At 39.8% G+C, this 14465-nt stretch overlaps 1 protein-coding gene across 1 annotated transcript; it reads left to right on the top strand.

Annotated features, from left to right (window-relative positions):
- Positions 1–6010: 6010 nt before the first annotated feature.
- Positions 6011–11858, top strand: tdgf1 (teratocarcinoma-derived growth factor 1). Its single transcript, XM_061061339.1, has 6 exons — positions 6011–6413; positions 6525–6580; positions 7214–7429; positions 8925–9039; positions 9141–9250; positions 10956–11858. The coding sequence occupies exons 1-6, from the start codon at positions 6370–6372 to the stop codon at positions 11066–11068; spliced, it is 654 nt and encodes a 217-aa protein (XP_060917322.1). The 5' UTR covers positions 6011–6369; the 3' UTR covers positions 11069–11858.
- The last annotated feature ends 2607 nt before the right edge of the window (positions 11859–14465 follow it).

Raw genomic sequence — 14465 nt, 5'->3', positions numbered from 1 at the left:
TTGCACATTAAGTCTGAGTGAGCTGATGTGAGAACGCAACAGGATATCATCAGAATAATTCACTTTGAGAGAGTCAGAGGGGGTGGTGAAGTTTATTCACTGTGATCAGTGCAGACAACCGCTACGATCTCCATACATGTAATTCAACTGCTGCATTCAGTTTCCTGTTCTCAAGTATGTTCTCCGCTCCTTTGTTAATTTTGTGATTTTCTGCCACTTTCATGTCATTGTTTTTATGTCATGTCTTACCTCGGGAGACTTCCCACCCAACTCCTGTCCGACGGGGATATAGTCTCCCGCTGTGAGATGCATGTAATTCTAAATTTTCCAGAGTGCATGTGTGAAAACGGCTATGATGATTTCGTAGAAAGCTGTTCAGGGACATTTGTGAAAAACAGTTTCCTTCCTATGCAGTTGAAGAAGAATAGTTGGCAAAGTTACTAAAAACCCAGCCGACTGAGCCCAAACAGTCCTTTGACCAAACATGTTTACACTTCCTGTTCATACAGTTTTTCTTCTGGCTTCTGTATCGCAATATAAAGAAGCAACATGTTGATTGTTTTGTGTCACTACAGAAGAAAGGAATCGTACAACCAGTGGTGATACCCAGCTCCCATCGTCAATGCCATCTATGCTACTAACCTAGCATGATGCTAAAACGAATACAAACAAAACACATGTTTAGTTTAAGGCAGAGAGAGGAACATGTTGCTGATAACACGGAGTAAGTGGACTCGCTCATTCTGACTCAGAGAGGATTCCCATGAACAATGTCTACATGCTAATGTAAGCTAACTATCCACAGCATTAGCTATCTGGTCTCCAATGCTAAACTAATGTTTGTACCAAATGAATACATGTTCTGCCTAAATTCAGCATGACTTTAACTTCATTTTAAAACAGTTTTTTAAGTTGGCTAGGATTAACAGTAATGACCAAATGTCAGAAAAATACAAAGAAAGTACCGGAGCACACAAATCACTACCAGCCAGGTTAAGATGGTGCAAATGTTTCAACGTAGTGTGAGTAGTTACAGTGAGGGGGAGGGTCTTTGGGTTTTTCAAATTGTTTGCTGTTTGACTCTGAGTAAGACGCAGTAAGTCCATAGGTTAGTCCTTTGCACCTTGATAAACGTAAGTGATAGGTGAGCTCCAGTATTTCCTTTGGATTCTGGCGGTGTGAAGGAGTCCTTTGAATTTTTATTTTTGACGTCTAAGGTCTTTCTCTGATAACACTGATCTCCATCTGTGGAGGGACTGAAGCACAAGAGTTTCCTTCTACTTTGTCAGAAAAATACTGTCCATGTAAAGCTGATGTCAAGACATTGTCCAAAAAAACTAAATACACACAAAACAAACAAGAAGAACAAATTATGAGATTGATGTTTTATGGAGGGTTGAATAACTTTTTCACTCAGAACTAAAGACAACTGAGAGCTTAAAATAACTACTGAATGATGACAGGATGCACTGACAGACTGGTAATATGAAGCACCTGGAAATGAAAATGACGAGACCTGATGTGAAGGATGAATTTGTCCTGATGGGAAAATTGAAATGTGAGAACATGTCATGTACTGTGGTGTTAAATTGAAAGATGATGTACTGATCAGTATGAATGTATCAAGGGTTGTCTTTACTGTGATCGATCTTCACTGCATTTGTGCAAAGATGTATAAATATAAGATGTAGTAATTGCACAATTAAAATTTGTAACCATAAAAATGGTAAATTTCTCATTCTGTGTGACACTTTTGTTGGTATTTGTGGGTCAGGTAGCCAATTGTTCGACACTGAATTTGAAAAACAGTGGACATGTCGGCTTGATAGTTTTGTCTTTCTTTCTACCATCATGATGGCAGGATTAATATCACTTTATTGTTGGTGCATATTTGGCCGAGGAAACGGCGACATTGTGTGTGTGTATTTGTGTGTGTGCTGGTGTGGGCTTTGTCTCCCTCTGCTGGCATCCTGCTCTTGAACACCTGCATGCAATCAGCTCATCATCATCTCCAGCCTGCTCTCCTGACTCTCATGAGCAATCAAGTGCACCCTTACAAAAATACCGGACCATACATACAAGCCATTCTCATTCTCCTACACTCACTGTGGCCAAAGATTTTACTTCTCTCTTAACTTCAAAATCTAACAAAAAACCTTTTTAACCTCATCTTGGATCCTTGTTTGTGTCCTCTGTCTTGATCTGCCTTTCATAATTCTGTCTATGTCGGTGTTCGGGAAGCTACCTGGGAAAACTCAGATATTACTTCTTGATGTGTGACTTATTAAAAATCAATAACAAGTCTTGTACCTTCTAACTTCGTCTTGTGAAGACTGAAACCAAATCGAGCTCACTGACTATTTTTCACAACCTCCTGGACATGCTGCACAGAAGACGGAGGAGGAATAAACCCTTGTTCTTAAAAAAACTGCTTTTATTTCGCATACACAAAAAAGTGCACTTCAATTTATACTATAGGACAAATCACAAAATGAAATTCAAAGATGCAGGTAGGCGCTTCCTGGAAGAATTGGGCTTTGAGGATGCTTTTTTTTTTTAGGCAAAAGTTGAATAAAGTTGTCCAGAAATTCTCTAGAAATTGTCAGCAGTGCATGTGTGAAAATGGCTATCGTGATTTCCCAGAAATCTATTCAGGTAAAAAAAAAATAATCTTGGGTTGATGACAACTTTTTTCTCTCCAAAGTAGAAAGTTTAATAATTGTTCAAGGACAATCAAAAGTTAAACAGTGAACTGTTTTTTTGTTTGTTTGTTTTTTTTTTTTTTTTTAGCATTTTGCATGGTCTCAAATTGAGATGTGGTGTGTGTTTGATAAATTGGCCAGTAGAGGAAGACAGAGAGCTGTTTATTTTCAGCCTACAGCGAACACAGAGAAGTTATTTAAGCATTGCAAAATCATCTTCACTGACATGTTTGTTGCAGGATAAAAATAATATTTGTTATGTCTCTGCACATTTAAAAAAAGAGTCTATGTTTAATTTAACTTCCTAAAATCTTCATTCAGACCTCAGTAATCACTCTTATTAAAGCTTCCAATCAGAAGAGGTTAGAAGATGTTTTCTTACAGACAGTTTGGGGGGATAATACTTGAATCAGGAACAGATACGTGCAGAGCTTAAGTGAAGTTTGATCTAAAGGGGAGAGCCGTGTGTGATTGTGAACATAAAGACTGTCCCTGTGTGTCTGCATCTTGTTATAATGATAAAGTCTGACACTCTTCATATATCTGCGTCTTCCTCTTCCCCTCTGAGCCCTCGGTGCTCTGAGCTCATTCTCATGCTGATTATCTGCTGTGTTCCCTTCAGGTTCCCCCTCCTGCTGCTGCTGACTCTCCTGCTGTGTATTAGCATGAGATCAGACTGCATTGTGATGCTGTGCAGATTACAAAATATCCATTTCCACCTCTGATTGTCTCTCTGTGGTCACAGCAGAGGCAGATTAACCAGAGCTGGGATGAGGGGGGCAGGTAGTCCCGGTTTAACTCCAAGAAGCAAATTTGAAGGAAGCAGATTTAAAAAAAAAAAAAAAGGAATTTAAGATCACTTTAGCTGCATTTGTTATTTTTTTCAAACCTTGGCTTGCTCATCTTTATAGTCTACAAACTCAAACACATTTACTAACTTCCTGTATCTAATATTCTTCTAAAAATGTAAAAAAAAGAAGAAGAAAAGAAACCCTGAATAGGCTGAAGGAAATGCATGGAATTTAAGAGTTTAAAACCCATAAAATATATTGAAATTTGGACAAATCCCACCAAAGTCATCGCTAATATTAACTTTTTGTGTACTGAAACCAATACTCGCACTAAATGCCTCATTTCCGAAACCCTTTTCACACATGCGGAAATCTCCTGAAAGACTCAGGAGATTTCCAGGAGGAGCTGTATGTGTGAATGCAAAAAGCCACATTTTTCACTCAAATTTCACCCAGAGTTTCTCCTGTCAGACCCCTAGTATTTTTTTCCGCAAAAAGTCCGGAGGAGCTGATGTGAGAGCACGGTAGGATATTATCAGGAGCGAGTGGGAGGGGGGTGATGACGGATGTCTCTTGCGACAGCTGCAAAACCAGAAGAGCGACGCTTTACAGGGTGAATAAAAACATCCGAGCTTGAGGATCACAATCACTTTATAACTCTGACCTGCCATCATGTCTGCCCAGTTGGAGTGACAAGGAAATTAGGGAGCTTTTGTCCGTGAGGACTGACGCCAAAATCCAAAAGTCCGCGTCAGACCGTCCGCATAATGGAGAGCATGCAATCCGTTACTCTATACTTGTATATGTGTAATGACAATAAAGTCGAATCTCATCTCATCTCATCTCATGTGTGAAAAGGGCTCGAGAAACAAAAACTAGCAGCTGGTGATTATGTGACATTCAAAGTCAAAAATCAATAAAACAGGATATGCCAAGGTCTCAAGTGGAGGGGATATTCAGATATTCTCTGCAGTGTTTTCTGAACTTGCAACAATCTAATTTGTTGAAATATACATAATGTAATGGGGCGCCTAGCGGTTATGTTTCATGGCCCATGTACAGAGGCTGGAATCCTTGTCGCAGTTGGTTCGAATCCGACCTCTGCCCTTTGCTGCATGTCGTCCCCGCTCTCTCTCCTCTCAACATTTCTCTTCATTCTCTTCAGCGGTCCTCAAGAAGAAAGAAGTGTATAAAATGTAATGTGTGATATTTTGTGTGGTGCCTTTTGACCGTAATACAGTTCCTTATCTCTAGTAATAACATGGAGAGTCATTCATTTTCCTGAAACACAAGTAAACAAACAAACAAACAAACAAACGAACACTGAGAGGCCAGCAGCTGAACTGCGATCTAACACCTCTCAGATAAGTGACCCGTGTGCTCTTCTTTTGAAAGTTTTGAGTATATCTGTATAAAAAGGGGACTTATATATGATTCTGAGTTCCTGTTTAAATGTTTTTTCTTTGAATTATTTTGTGAACATAAACAACATCGTCTCATGATGCACTGAACTAAAACATGCTGTCTCTGATATTGTTGTTAAACTCCATTTCTGAAAGTTTCAGTTTAATGAGCACAAATCTAAAGACCCATCTGCAAGAAGCAGAGTCATTAACATGTGAAAGGTGGGCTGGATGGGCGAGGGAGGTTATATGCATGTTTATGAAGAGAGAGATAGGGGAGGGAGTGAGAGACACAGAAGGAGGGGGAGGGAGGTGAGAAAAAGGAAGAGAGGAAGAAGGAAAGAAGAAAGACACTCTTCTCTCTGCAGAAAGAAATAACCAACTTCTGAAGAAATGTTTTTAAATTCATGCAAAATGAAGATTTAAGATTATTTAAAAAGAAATTTAAAAAGACAAAAACAAGGAAGCTCTATAAACTGTCAATTTAAGAATCTACATCTAAAGATTCAAGATTTGCTCAGACCTGCAGTGAAATGTAAAGACAGTCCCAAGGCCATGCAATAATAACACTCAAATATTTTACTTCAAGATACATGTGTACTGTAGAAAAAAACGTCAACAAATATTTCTACATTATACAATATCTATGTCTGCAGACACATAAATACTGTTTGTTTCAACACATGTTTTTATTCTTCTTATTTTTAGTTTAGTTTAACTTTGCTCTAAGATACTAATGCTGATTTAGATTATTCTCAGACAGGCTATTAGATAGATACATGAACAGGTTATGTCCTGTGAATCAGCAGTTATTCTGGCACAAACACCACAAAAGAGAAATATATCAATGTAAAAGTCAACAAACTACTGAACTGATTTTAATACTAAAACTCCAAAATCAGTCAAATATTTAAGACAACACGTGAGAATGCACATCATTAATGGGAAACACCAACGAGTGAATAATTAGGTCATATTCAGCAGCACAATTATCCAACTTTTTTTGGTCGGGTCAGTTTCCATTATTGTTGATTCCAGAAAAAAAACGTCAGACGGACGGAAACAGAGAGCGATCCAGAGTGGGCGTGGCCTGAAGACCCCCCCCCCCCCCCGCACTAGATTCACCTGGAGAGCAGAAACTGCTTCAGAGGACTCAAACACTGCAGTGAAACAACAAAGTGCTGAGAGGACACACACTCACTGCTGCAGGATTTAACCTCGACTCAGGAGGACTTTGCGGATCTTTTCCAAATCAGGACTAATACCGTGAACCAGAACCGGGACCTTTTTTTCTCTCTTATAACTTTTCCCCCCACGCAGCAAACACGGGAGGATCTACGTTTTTTAAACTCCTCCTTGGAATTATTCTCCCTTAATTGGACTCAGGGACTTTGTCTGAAAGCTCACTGAGTTGGTTTAGTTTTATTTTACATTTTTTGCTGACAAACCCGTCAAATCCACATTTCTGGATTAATGAAACATCTCTCCGGTGAAATGAGGTGGATAAAGCTGCTCAGGTGAGTCTGGAAATGAACGCTGTAGTGAATACTTTAATTGGATCCTCGTTTTTTTTTTTTTTTTTTTTTTTTTTTTTTTACAAAGGTCTTAATTTGTTTGTTTGTTTCCAGGATGGTGCTGTGTGCAGTGGTGTGTCTCCAGTGTGCTGCTGCTCCTCCTGCTGCAGGTCTGTACATCACAAACACTCTCTCTGAATGAATCAATATGTGTTCAACAGGAGAGGTGATAGGAAGGTGAAACAGTGTTTCTCTGTCAGAAGTTTTTAAATTGAACAACATTATATTCCTAACTTATAACACAAACCTTTAAGCACATCATTACAACCAGTGTGAAGCAGTGGGTGGAAAAGTGGGACTGAATACATTTACAGTTTTTGTTTGGATGGGTGTCTCTCTTAAGTCATCACTGTTGTAGTAAAGGTACAATTGGTTGAATAAAAGAACATGCTTCATAATCTTGGGGAAAAACTGAAAAACTACCCAAAGATGCAGATATGACATATATTCATGTCATAATAATTGTTTAATTTAAACTGTAATATGGTAGTTAGGAGTTTGACACAAAGGTGTAATTATTTAAAGCAGACATGATACCAGAATTGTAACGATTAGTCAGACATTGACCACTCATAGACGAGTTGCAGAATGAAACTCAAACCCATAAAGTGTCTTTAGTAGTGCTCACTCTGATGGAAAGAAAGGAAAGCTCAAAGTGGGAGTGAGAAAGTAAAACAGAGAGATGATGATGGGGAACTTTCTGCACAGACACAAAACTGACTTTTTTCTGTTTTATTTTTCAGCCTGTGAGGGAGAAGAGTGCAACAGAAGCGAGACCTCTTCCTCTTCATCACCCTCTGTGTCCTCCTCTCCGTCTTCTTCTTTTTCTGTGGTGGTGAAGTCCGAGCAGCTCTCGCAGGACTTCCTGGGTCAGCTTACCCAGGTGGGCTCGCAGAACAGCGGGGACCGTAAACACCGGGACGCCAGCGCTGTGCTGCCCTTCATCGGCCTCACTGGAAGTAAGTTCACAGAGTAGAGGAAACAAGGAAGTCAGGAATTGATCAGGCTGAGTTAGTTCACTACATCAAGGCGTAGCATCACATGTTCTTTTATTTTCACATCTTAACCTCTAAATACTTTAATGAATATTTTGGAAAACTTGCTTCAAGAAATGTTGAACGGGGTTGCTGGTAGTTCTGACTCTATCCACTGTCCTGTCTCTCAAATGAAAGCATAAAAAAGGAAGTGTTGAGCACACAATGATTTTTTTAAATCACTGAAGTAGAAAGTACAAGATTCAAGACGAACAGAAAATTTGCAAATAGTTCTCTGCAAATCTCTGTTAAAAACAGATGCAGAAAAAATGACAACAATGAAACTAGAATATATACATTCACATTCATTTTTTATTTGCCTTTATTCTTGAGAAAACACAACAAGAGAACAAGTTAGTAATTCAAGTATTTTAAGAAAATAAAACTTGTAACTCCTAGATGAAAATGCAACTTTGAACCATTATAGTTTAAATCAAAGGACTTCTGGGAGAGTGTGTAACTATCATACAAAGATTGTACTTTCTTCAGTAGGACATCTGATTTTAAATTATACAAAGGAGGGAGACTAATCAATTCCTTACAAAAGTGTTCATAGAGAAGATTCTTCAGATGCCTCCGTCTGTCTCCGGGCACTTTTAGTGTTTTTCTGTTACTTTCACATGTTTGTTCAGACTCGCTGTGTTTGTCTGTCGATGTGAAGCAGAGGACGACAGGAATGTGCCGCCACATGGAGACTCTGGTTTATCTCACAGATACAGTTCAGATACACAGAGACAGAGGGGCTCAACCTGAGGTCTGAGGGCCCTGTAGAGGTCTTCAGCTGGTCTAATAGGGTCTTAAAACCTGATCAGAAAAGGGAATAAACACTCTAAAGCCTGGTTTATACTTCTGCATTGAATCTACGTCATAGCTACACTATCATGAGCTCTACATACTTGGGTGTCTTTTTGTGCAATACTCTGCTACAAATGCTATTTGGCGGCCCAGTTTTCATGCAATTTTTAAGACCAAGTTGCAAACCTCCGGTGTTGACAAATGAAAAAAGAAATTAAACAGAATCCTGCAGTTCATCGAGTGTCCACTTGAGCCTGGCTGCAGAAGCACATACACACTCATTCAAAAGAAGACTGTATTTACAGCAGAAATTAACTTGTCTTCAGCCTGGGAAAATAAATAAATAAATAGGGCTGATAAAAACTAACACATATGTGAATGTTGTTTGATAAGGTGTTGCACCCATTACAGCATGTTTTTTAAGCTGCTGGCTGAAGCCCAAACAGAAGAAGTGCTTAACTTTTTAAAGCTAATGTTATTTTGACCCCCAAATATGTAAAAAACGAAACATAGTTCAGTGGTTTGAAATACATGAACTTTACAAGTCTTATTGAAGGAATTTAATAATTCTGAGGATGTAAGTTGTTGTGGTTTGCAGCTCTGATGTCTGCATGTTGTCTCGTAGGTGCTGAGCAGAGTCGCAGCTGCTGTAAGAACGGAGGAACCTGCATCCTCGGCAGCTTCTGTGCCTGTCCGCCATTCTTCACGGGCAGGAGCTGCGAGTACGACCAACGCGTCAGGTAGGCGGAAACACAGCACACAGTTCTGCAGCTACACCATGGCACCGTGCTGTAAAGTGTAAAGTGATTGTTTACATCTTTTCTTTTCTTTCCCTCTGTAGGAACTGCGGTCAGATCCCTCACGGGGAGTGGGTTCAGAAAGGATGCTCGTACTGTCGCTGTGGTTACGGCGTCCTGCACTGCTTCCCCCACGTCTTCCACAAAAACTGCGGTAAGGTTCATTCTCCAAATCATCCAATAGATCACAGGTTCCCAAATCGGAAGATAGTGGATTAAAGAATAGATTGAACTAACCTCCTTGGTGGTGAAAGTCAGAGTCTGTGTTTGTCCTGTGAAAATAAAGAATCTGAGCGTAAGCTGGTAGTTTTCCATACCGTGCATTCACCTGTTGAACAGACAGAGAAGGTGCAGACGAGCCATTGACGCCTGGCAGTCAGACCTTATATTCAAAAATCTGTGTCGTTCACACTTACCTACTTTAAAGGCAAACACCCAGTGGACACTCCCTGTTTACTCCCACTGAGTGTGAACGACTCCCTGAGTCTGATCTCCCAGAAGCCCCTCTGCTCATTTGCAGTTCAAGGCTTTTATGATGAAATGCGAAACATTTGAATACAACAGGTCTCTCCTTCACAGTGTGCTCATCGTAACACTTCAATTAATAACCCAAGCTTTTACTTACTTCAGTCTGTAAAATGACTCTGGCCCTAACCCTAACCCTCATGGCCTTTGTTTGGGACAGGTGTCAATATGAGAAAGGTCTTTCATTAATTTCACACAAAGGTTCTGCAAGGGGAAGATGGGAAAGATGATAGAATTGTAAATTGTTAAGATATTTTCAATCCTCAAAACTAATCAACATTTAATAAATACAGGCCTCGAATTACAGCTTTAGCGTGCAGCAACACCGGGCCAGTAAAGAGACTGGGCCTTAAATTGGGATATTTGAAGTTTTACCGTAATGACATAACAAAGTGTCTCCACACTCGATGGTTTAGAGATGCATAATATCTTCTTTCCTCAGCCTTCTGTCCAACCTAATCTTATATTTTCTTGATCCTATAACAAGACTTGTCTGAAACAGTCTCCAGCAGTGTTTCTTAAATGGATGGTTTGGCAGTCACATTTTAACTTCCTGGTTGAAGTGCTCGTGACTGTCCTCACTGCTGTTTGATGGTGTTTCCATGAGTGTTCCTTACAGTGAACACATGTATCTCAGGAAGTGAAGATTAGATAAGAGGTACAAGAACAGACTCAGAGAAGAGTCCCTGATAAAGAACATTAAAGAGGATGATATTGTACACATTTCTTATATTATGTGTCAATGGAACAAAATTAAGCAGTGAAATTCAAACAAAGTTTGATAAATACTGTAAACACAACAGAACGGACACAACACAATTAATGATCGACTTAAAGGTCACATATTCTCCTCCTCTTCAACCAGTGTAAATAAGTCTCAGAGCTCCCTGAAACATGTGTGTGAAGTTTCTTGTTCTAAATCCACTCTGATCCTGTATTTGATCATGTCTATAAACCCCTCTATTTCAGCCCTGCTCACAACAGGCTGTTTCTGTGTCTGTACCTTTAAATATGTAAATGAGCTGTGTCCGACCACGCCCCCTCTCTGGAAGGGCTTGTGTGGCATGGGCACCATGAACATTATTTTATGGTAAAGAGGCAGACTCAGAGGGCAGAACAAACACCTAGCTGTGGAAGTGTCACCCACCTGGGGGAGGGGTTACTACCCTTTGTGATGTCATGAAGGGAAAATCTCCAAACAGCCTGTTTGAGCACACATTTTCTGAAATGAAAAGCAGGCAAAAGACGGAGAGGATGGACTTTTTCTCTAAGAAATTACACCTTAATTCTGAAGTCCAGTTTTTAACACGTTTCCTGTTTGTGTCTTTCTGCAGACGACTCTGAGGAAGTGCGTTGGTATCGATCATCAGCTGTCCGGACGGTTCCGAGCAGCTGCTTCATCTATCTGATGCTGCTCCTTCTTCCTCTCCTCCTCCTCCTCCTCTGATGGTACATGAACGCGATGTTAGAAACAAAGACACTGAGGACTATCAAACAGTTATCAAGCTGCTTCCTCTCTTCCTCCTCCTCTGATGGTTATTTTTCATAAACGCCATGTTGGACTATCGGACATTTATCGAGATGCTTCTTCAGGACCAAAGATTACTTTCCAAACACAGTCAAAGCTTTTTAAAGCTTTTAGAAAATATTTATTATATTTGTTCAGATTCTACATCATGGAAGAGAAATGTGGACACTCAGGAAACAGGGAAGTTTATGACTGAACTCCTGAAACTTTTCAAATCTGGCTGGTTTTAAACAATGTTGTCAGACCGTGTGACAGATCACCTCTTTATCCCTCCACTTTAAGGATTCTGTGCTGAATATTTAATGAGAATTCAAACCACTAAGTCCAGATATAGTTGTGAAAAAAAAGGGTATTTAACTGGATAAGTTGTCCGCCTTCCACCTCTGATGTACGCCAGCATTCAAACAGAAACTGAAGCTCCTGTGGTCCAAACTCTCCGTGTCTCAGCTTCCTCAAACTTATCCTTCCAGTGGAAGGCCGTCTGTGTGTCTCTGATGTCATGAAGAACAAGTTCTATGTGAAGGAAAGTGTACATAAGATTTTTATGAAAGTGTGTCTTTTTGTTGTTCTTGAAGGATTTTTTTTGTAGAAGATGCAGTTTTCTTGTGTCTTTTGTCTCTTTGCACAAACTGTGAGCAGCTGTGACATTTAGTCCGTTGAATACAAACATGAATTGAATTTGTGTTTATTAAAATTTTCTGCTGCACAAGTTTTTGTGTTTGTGTCGTGAGAAACAGAAATAACTCACATTAACATGACAGTAGCTGATGTAATAGCTCATGTTTTGTCCTGAAACCAACAACTTTTCAACATTATGACATTTTCTTTCAAGCCAACAATCAATAGAAAAACAAAAATCCTCTCTTTAAAGGAAGAATGTGTGACTTTTTGATCCAGTAGATGTCGCCCTTGAGCACCAGCATGAAACCAAAACAAACCGCTGTTTTAGCGATATCTCCGCTATTCTGAAGCGTCCGCTCTCCTCCAGAGACGAACCTCCAAACCCTCTCCACTCACGTTCACATGAAAGAGTTATTGAGTAGAATGCACCACAATTAAGCACTAACAAGCTGAGGACAAAATGTTCCTTTGCTCGAGCTGCAATCATCTGTGTCCTGCATTGTTGTGTTAGCATGCTAATGTTAGCACACTGATTAACTCGTAGCTTCACATTGCATGTAAACTGACACAGAATGAGCGTGAGCTAAAAACACTTAACATCCAAATAATCAGTGAGTATGTTCTTCTTCTCTCTAGTCCTTGACTAAAACAGCTTTTATACACAAGGGGAGGAGCCGGCCGTCCCGTCCATGTAAACACGACTCTGACAACAACACAGCCAGCGGGAGTCAAGCTTCTCAATCATTGTTAACAGTCATGACTCAGAGAGACTTTTACACACGATAGACTTAATTTCTGATATATTTATGTGTAAAATGTTGGACATTCTTCCTTTAAGCTCCCTGTCCTCTCTCTCTCTGTGTGGTATATCTGAGGGGGCGTTCAGGGGAGCTCTGCAGTCTCTTATCTCAGAGTTTAATGAAGCCGTTTGGATTCATTATCAGCTGCTGTCTTATCTTAAACCAACACATCAGCTGTCGTTCTGCAGTGTGTCGGCCTGACGGCTTTATTTATTATTAACAGGCAGAATACAAACAATCGAAAAACAACATTCAATTCAAACCTTCATTTACTCTCGAATAGTTAATAAACATTGAGGTTTCTCTCATGTCCAATGCCGTCGAGGCATATAAAAACGAGCAAAAAACCCTCCACAACAAACACTTTAAATCAGTAACATAAACAACTGAAATCCATTAAACCACTTGAGTTTGTAGAAAATATTTTTTTTTTTTTCAGGTTTATCGAGTTCAGTGAGCGCTCAAGGGACAAGAAAAAGATGCCTTACAGAGTGATAGCTGTTTATTAAAACATTTTACATCATGTTTATAGTTTGCCCAGTATCCATTGTGTACATGTTGCTTTATCTCTGCTCTACATTCCTTATTTTATTCATATTTCTGTTACTATATTTGTGTGAGAGCAACTGCAATGACAGAATTTCCCTCTGAGGATTCATTTATTATTTCTGATTCTATTCTTGTAAGATAAAATAGTAAATGGTTGTCTCATGTTAAGCAGCTTTACCTGCTGCAGAAAGCTTTTCAAATCTTCCCGGATCTTGCATGTTTCTTCTTTGGTTTCTAACAACACCGCTCTTCTGCTTGTCAACAAATGTTATCTTTAATGGGGAGCCATAACAGCACAGTGTTTTTATATGACGTGCAGTTACACTTAGAAAACTTCAGTGGGCGCCAAAGTGCACCAAACCGACGTCCTATATAATGTTGCTTTAACCGGAAAAGGATACAGTCAAATACTATATGTCTCTTAGAAAAATCCTGAGATAGTGTCCTTTGAACATCATTGTGCATATATTACATGTAAATGAAATTCCTTATTAGCTCACATGTTTTGTATTGGTGTTGTGAAAACACAGAGCGTACACAGTGTCCAGTTTTCTCTGACAGAACAAACACATATCAACATCACTACAACACAATCTTAACCAGAAAAGTAACCATCTCAGTGTTAAATAAATGAAGTAGAATCAAAGTGTAAAGTTGCATAAAATCTTACTTTTTAAGTAAAGTCAATCTACTGAGTAACTTTCTATTGATGGTCCTCTGTCTGCAGTATACAAAGAGGAGGAGGAGTTGATAATCCCACACTAATCAGACTGTAATCTCTTCTTTGTCATCGAGCTAATCCGGCATAACAACTTGTTTAAAGCGAGGGTTCTGATTTTGGCGGCTGTGGCTCAGTTGGTAGAGTCGGTCGCTCTCAACTAGAAGTTTGGGGGTTCGATCCCCAGCTCCTGCAGCCACATGTCCGATGTGACCTTGGGCAAGTGTATGAATGTGTATGAATGGTTTAGTTACTTCTGATGGTCACTTTACTCAGCAGCCTCTACCATCAGTGTGTGAATGTGTAGATGTGACCTGCGGTGTAAAAGAGCTTTGAGCGCCATAGTTCCTGTCAGCGCTGCAGATGAGATGTTTTTTTGTTTCTGAAGGACTCGTAAATGTGAGATCATGGATTTGCTGCCTCTCGGGTCTCTTTGATTGGACCAGCAGGAGGAGATTTAGAGGCCGGCTCATAGACGAGTGATTTGACCCTGCACAGTCTCGGCAGGCTCCCGAATGTGTTTGTTGATCTCTTGAACAAGACGTGGGGATTGGAGGAGATTTGAGGAGTTCCTGGAGACTGAACAGAGGAGGAGCAGCAGGAGACGGGAGCAGATGATCTCCTGAAT

The sequence above is a fragment of the Labrus mixtus genome, chromosome 17, assembly GCF_963584025.1.
Source record: "Labrus mixtus chromosome 17, fLabMix1.1, whole genome shotgun sequence".
Lineage (NCBI taxonomy): Eukaryota > Metazoa > Chordata > Actinopteri > Labriformes > Labridae > Labrus > Labrus mixtus.
Note: the sequence above shows the minus strand (reverse complement) of the source record. Positions and strands in the feature narration are given on the sequence as shown.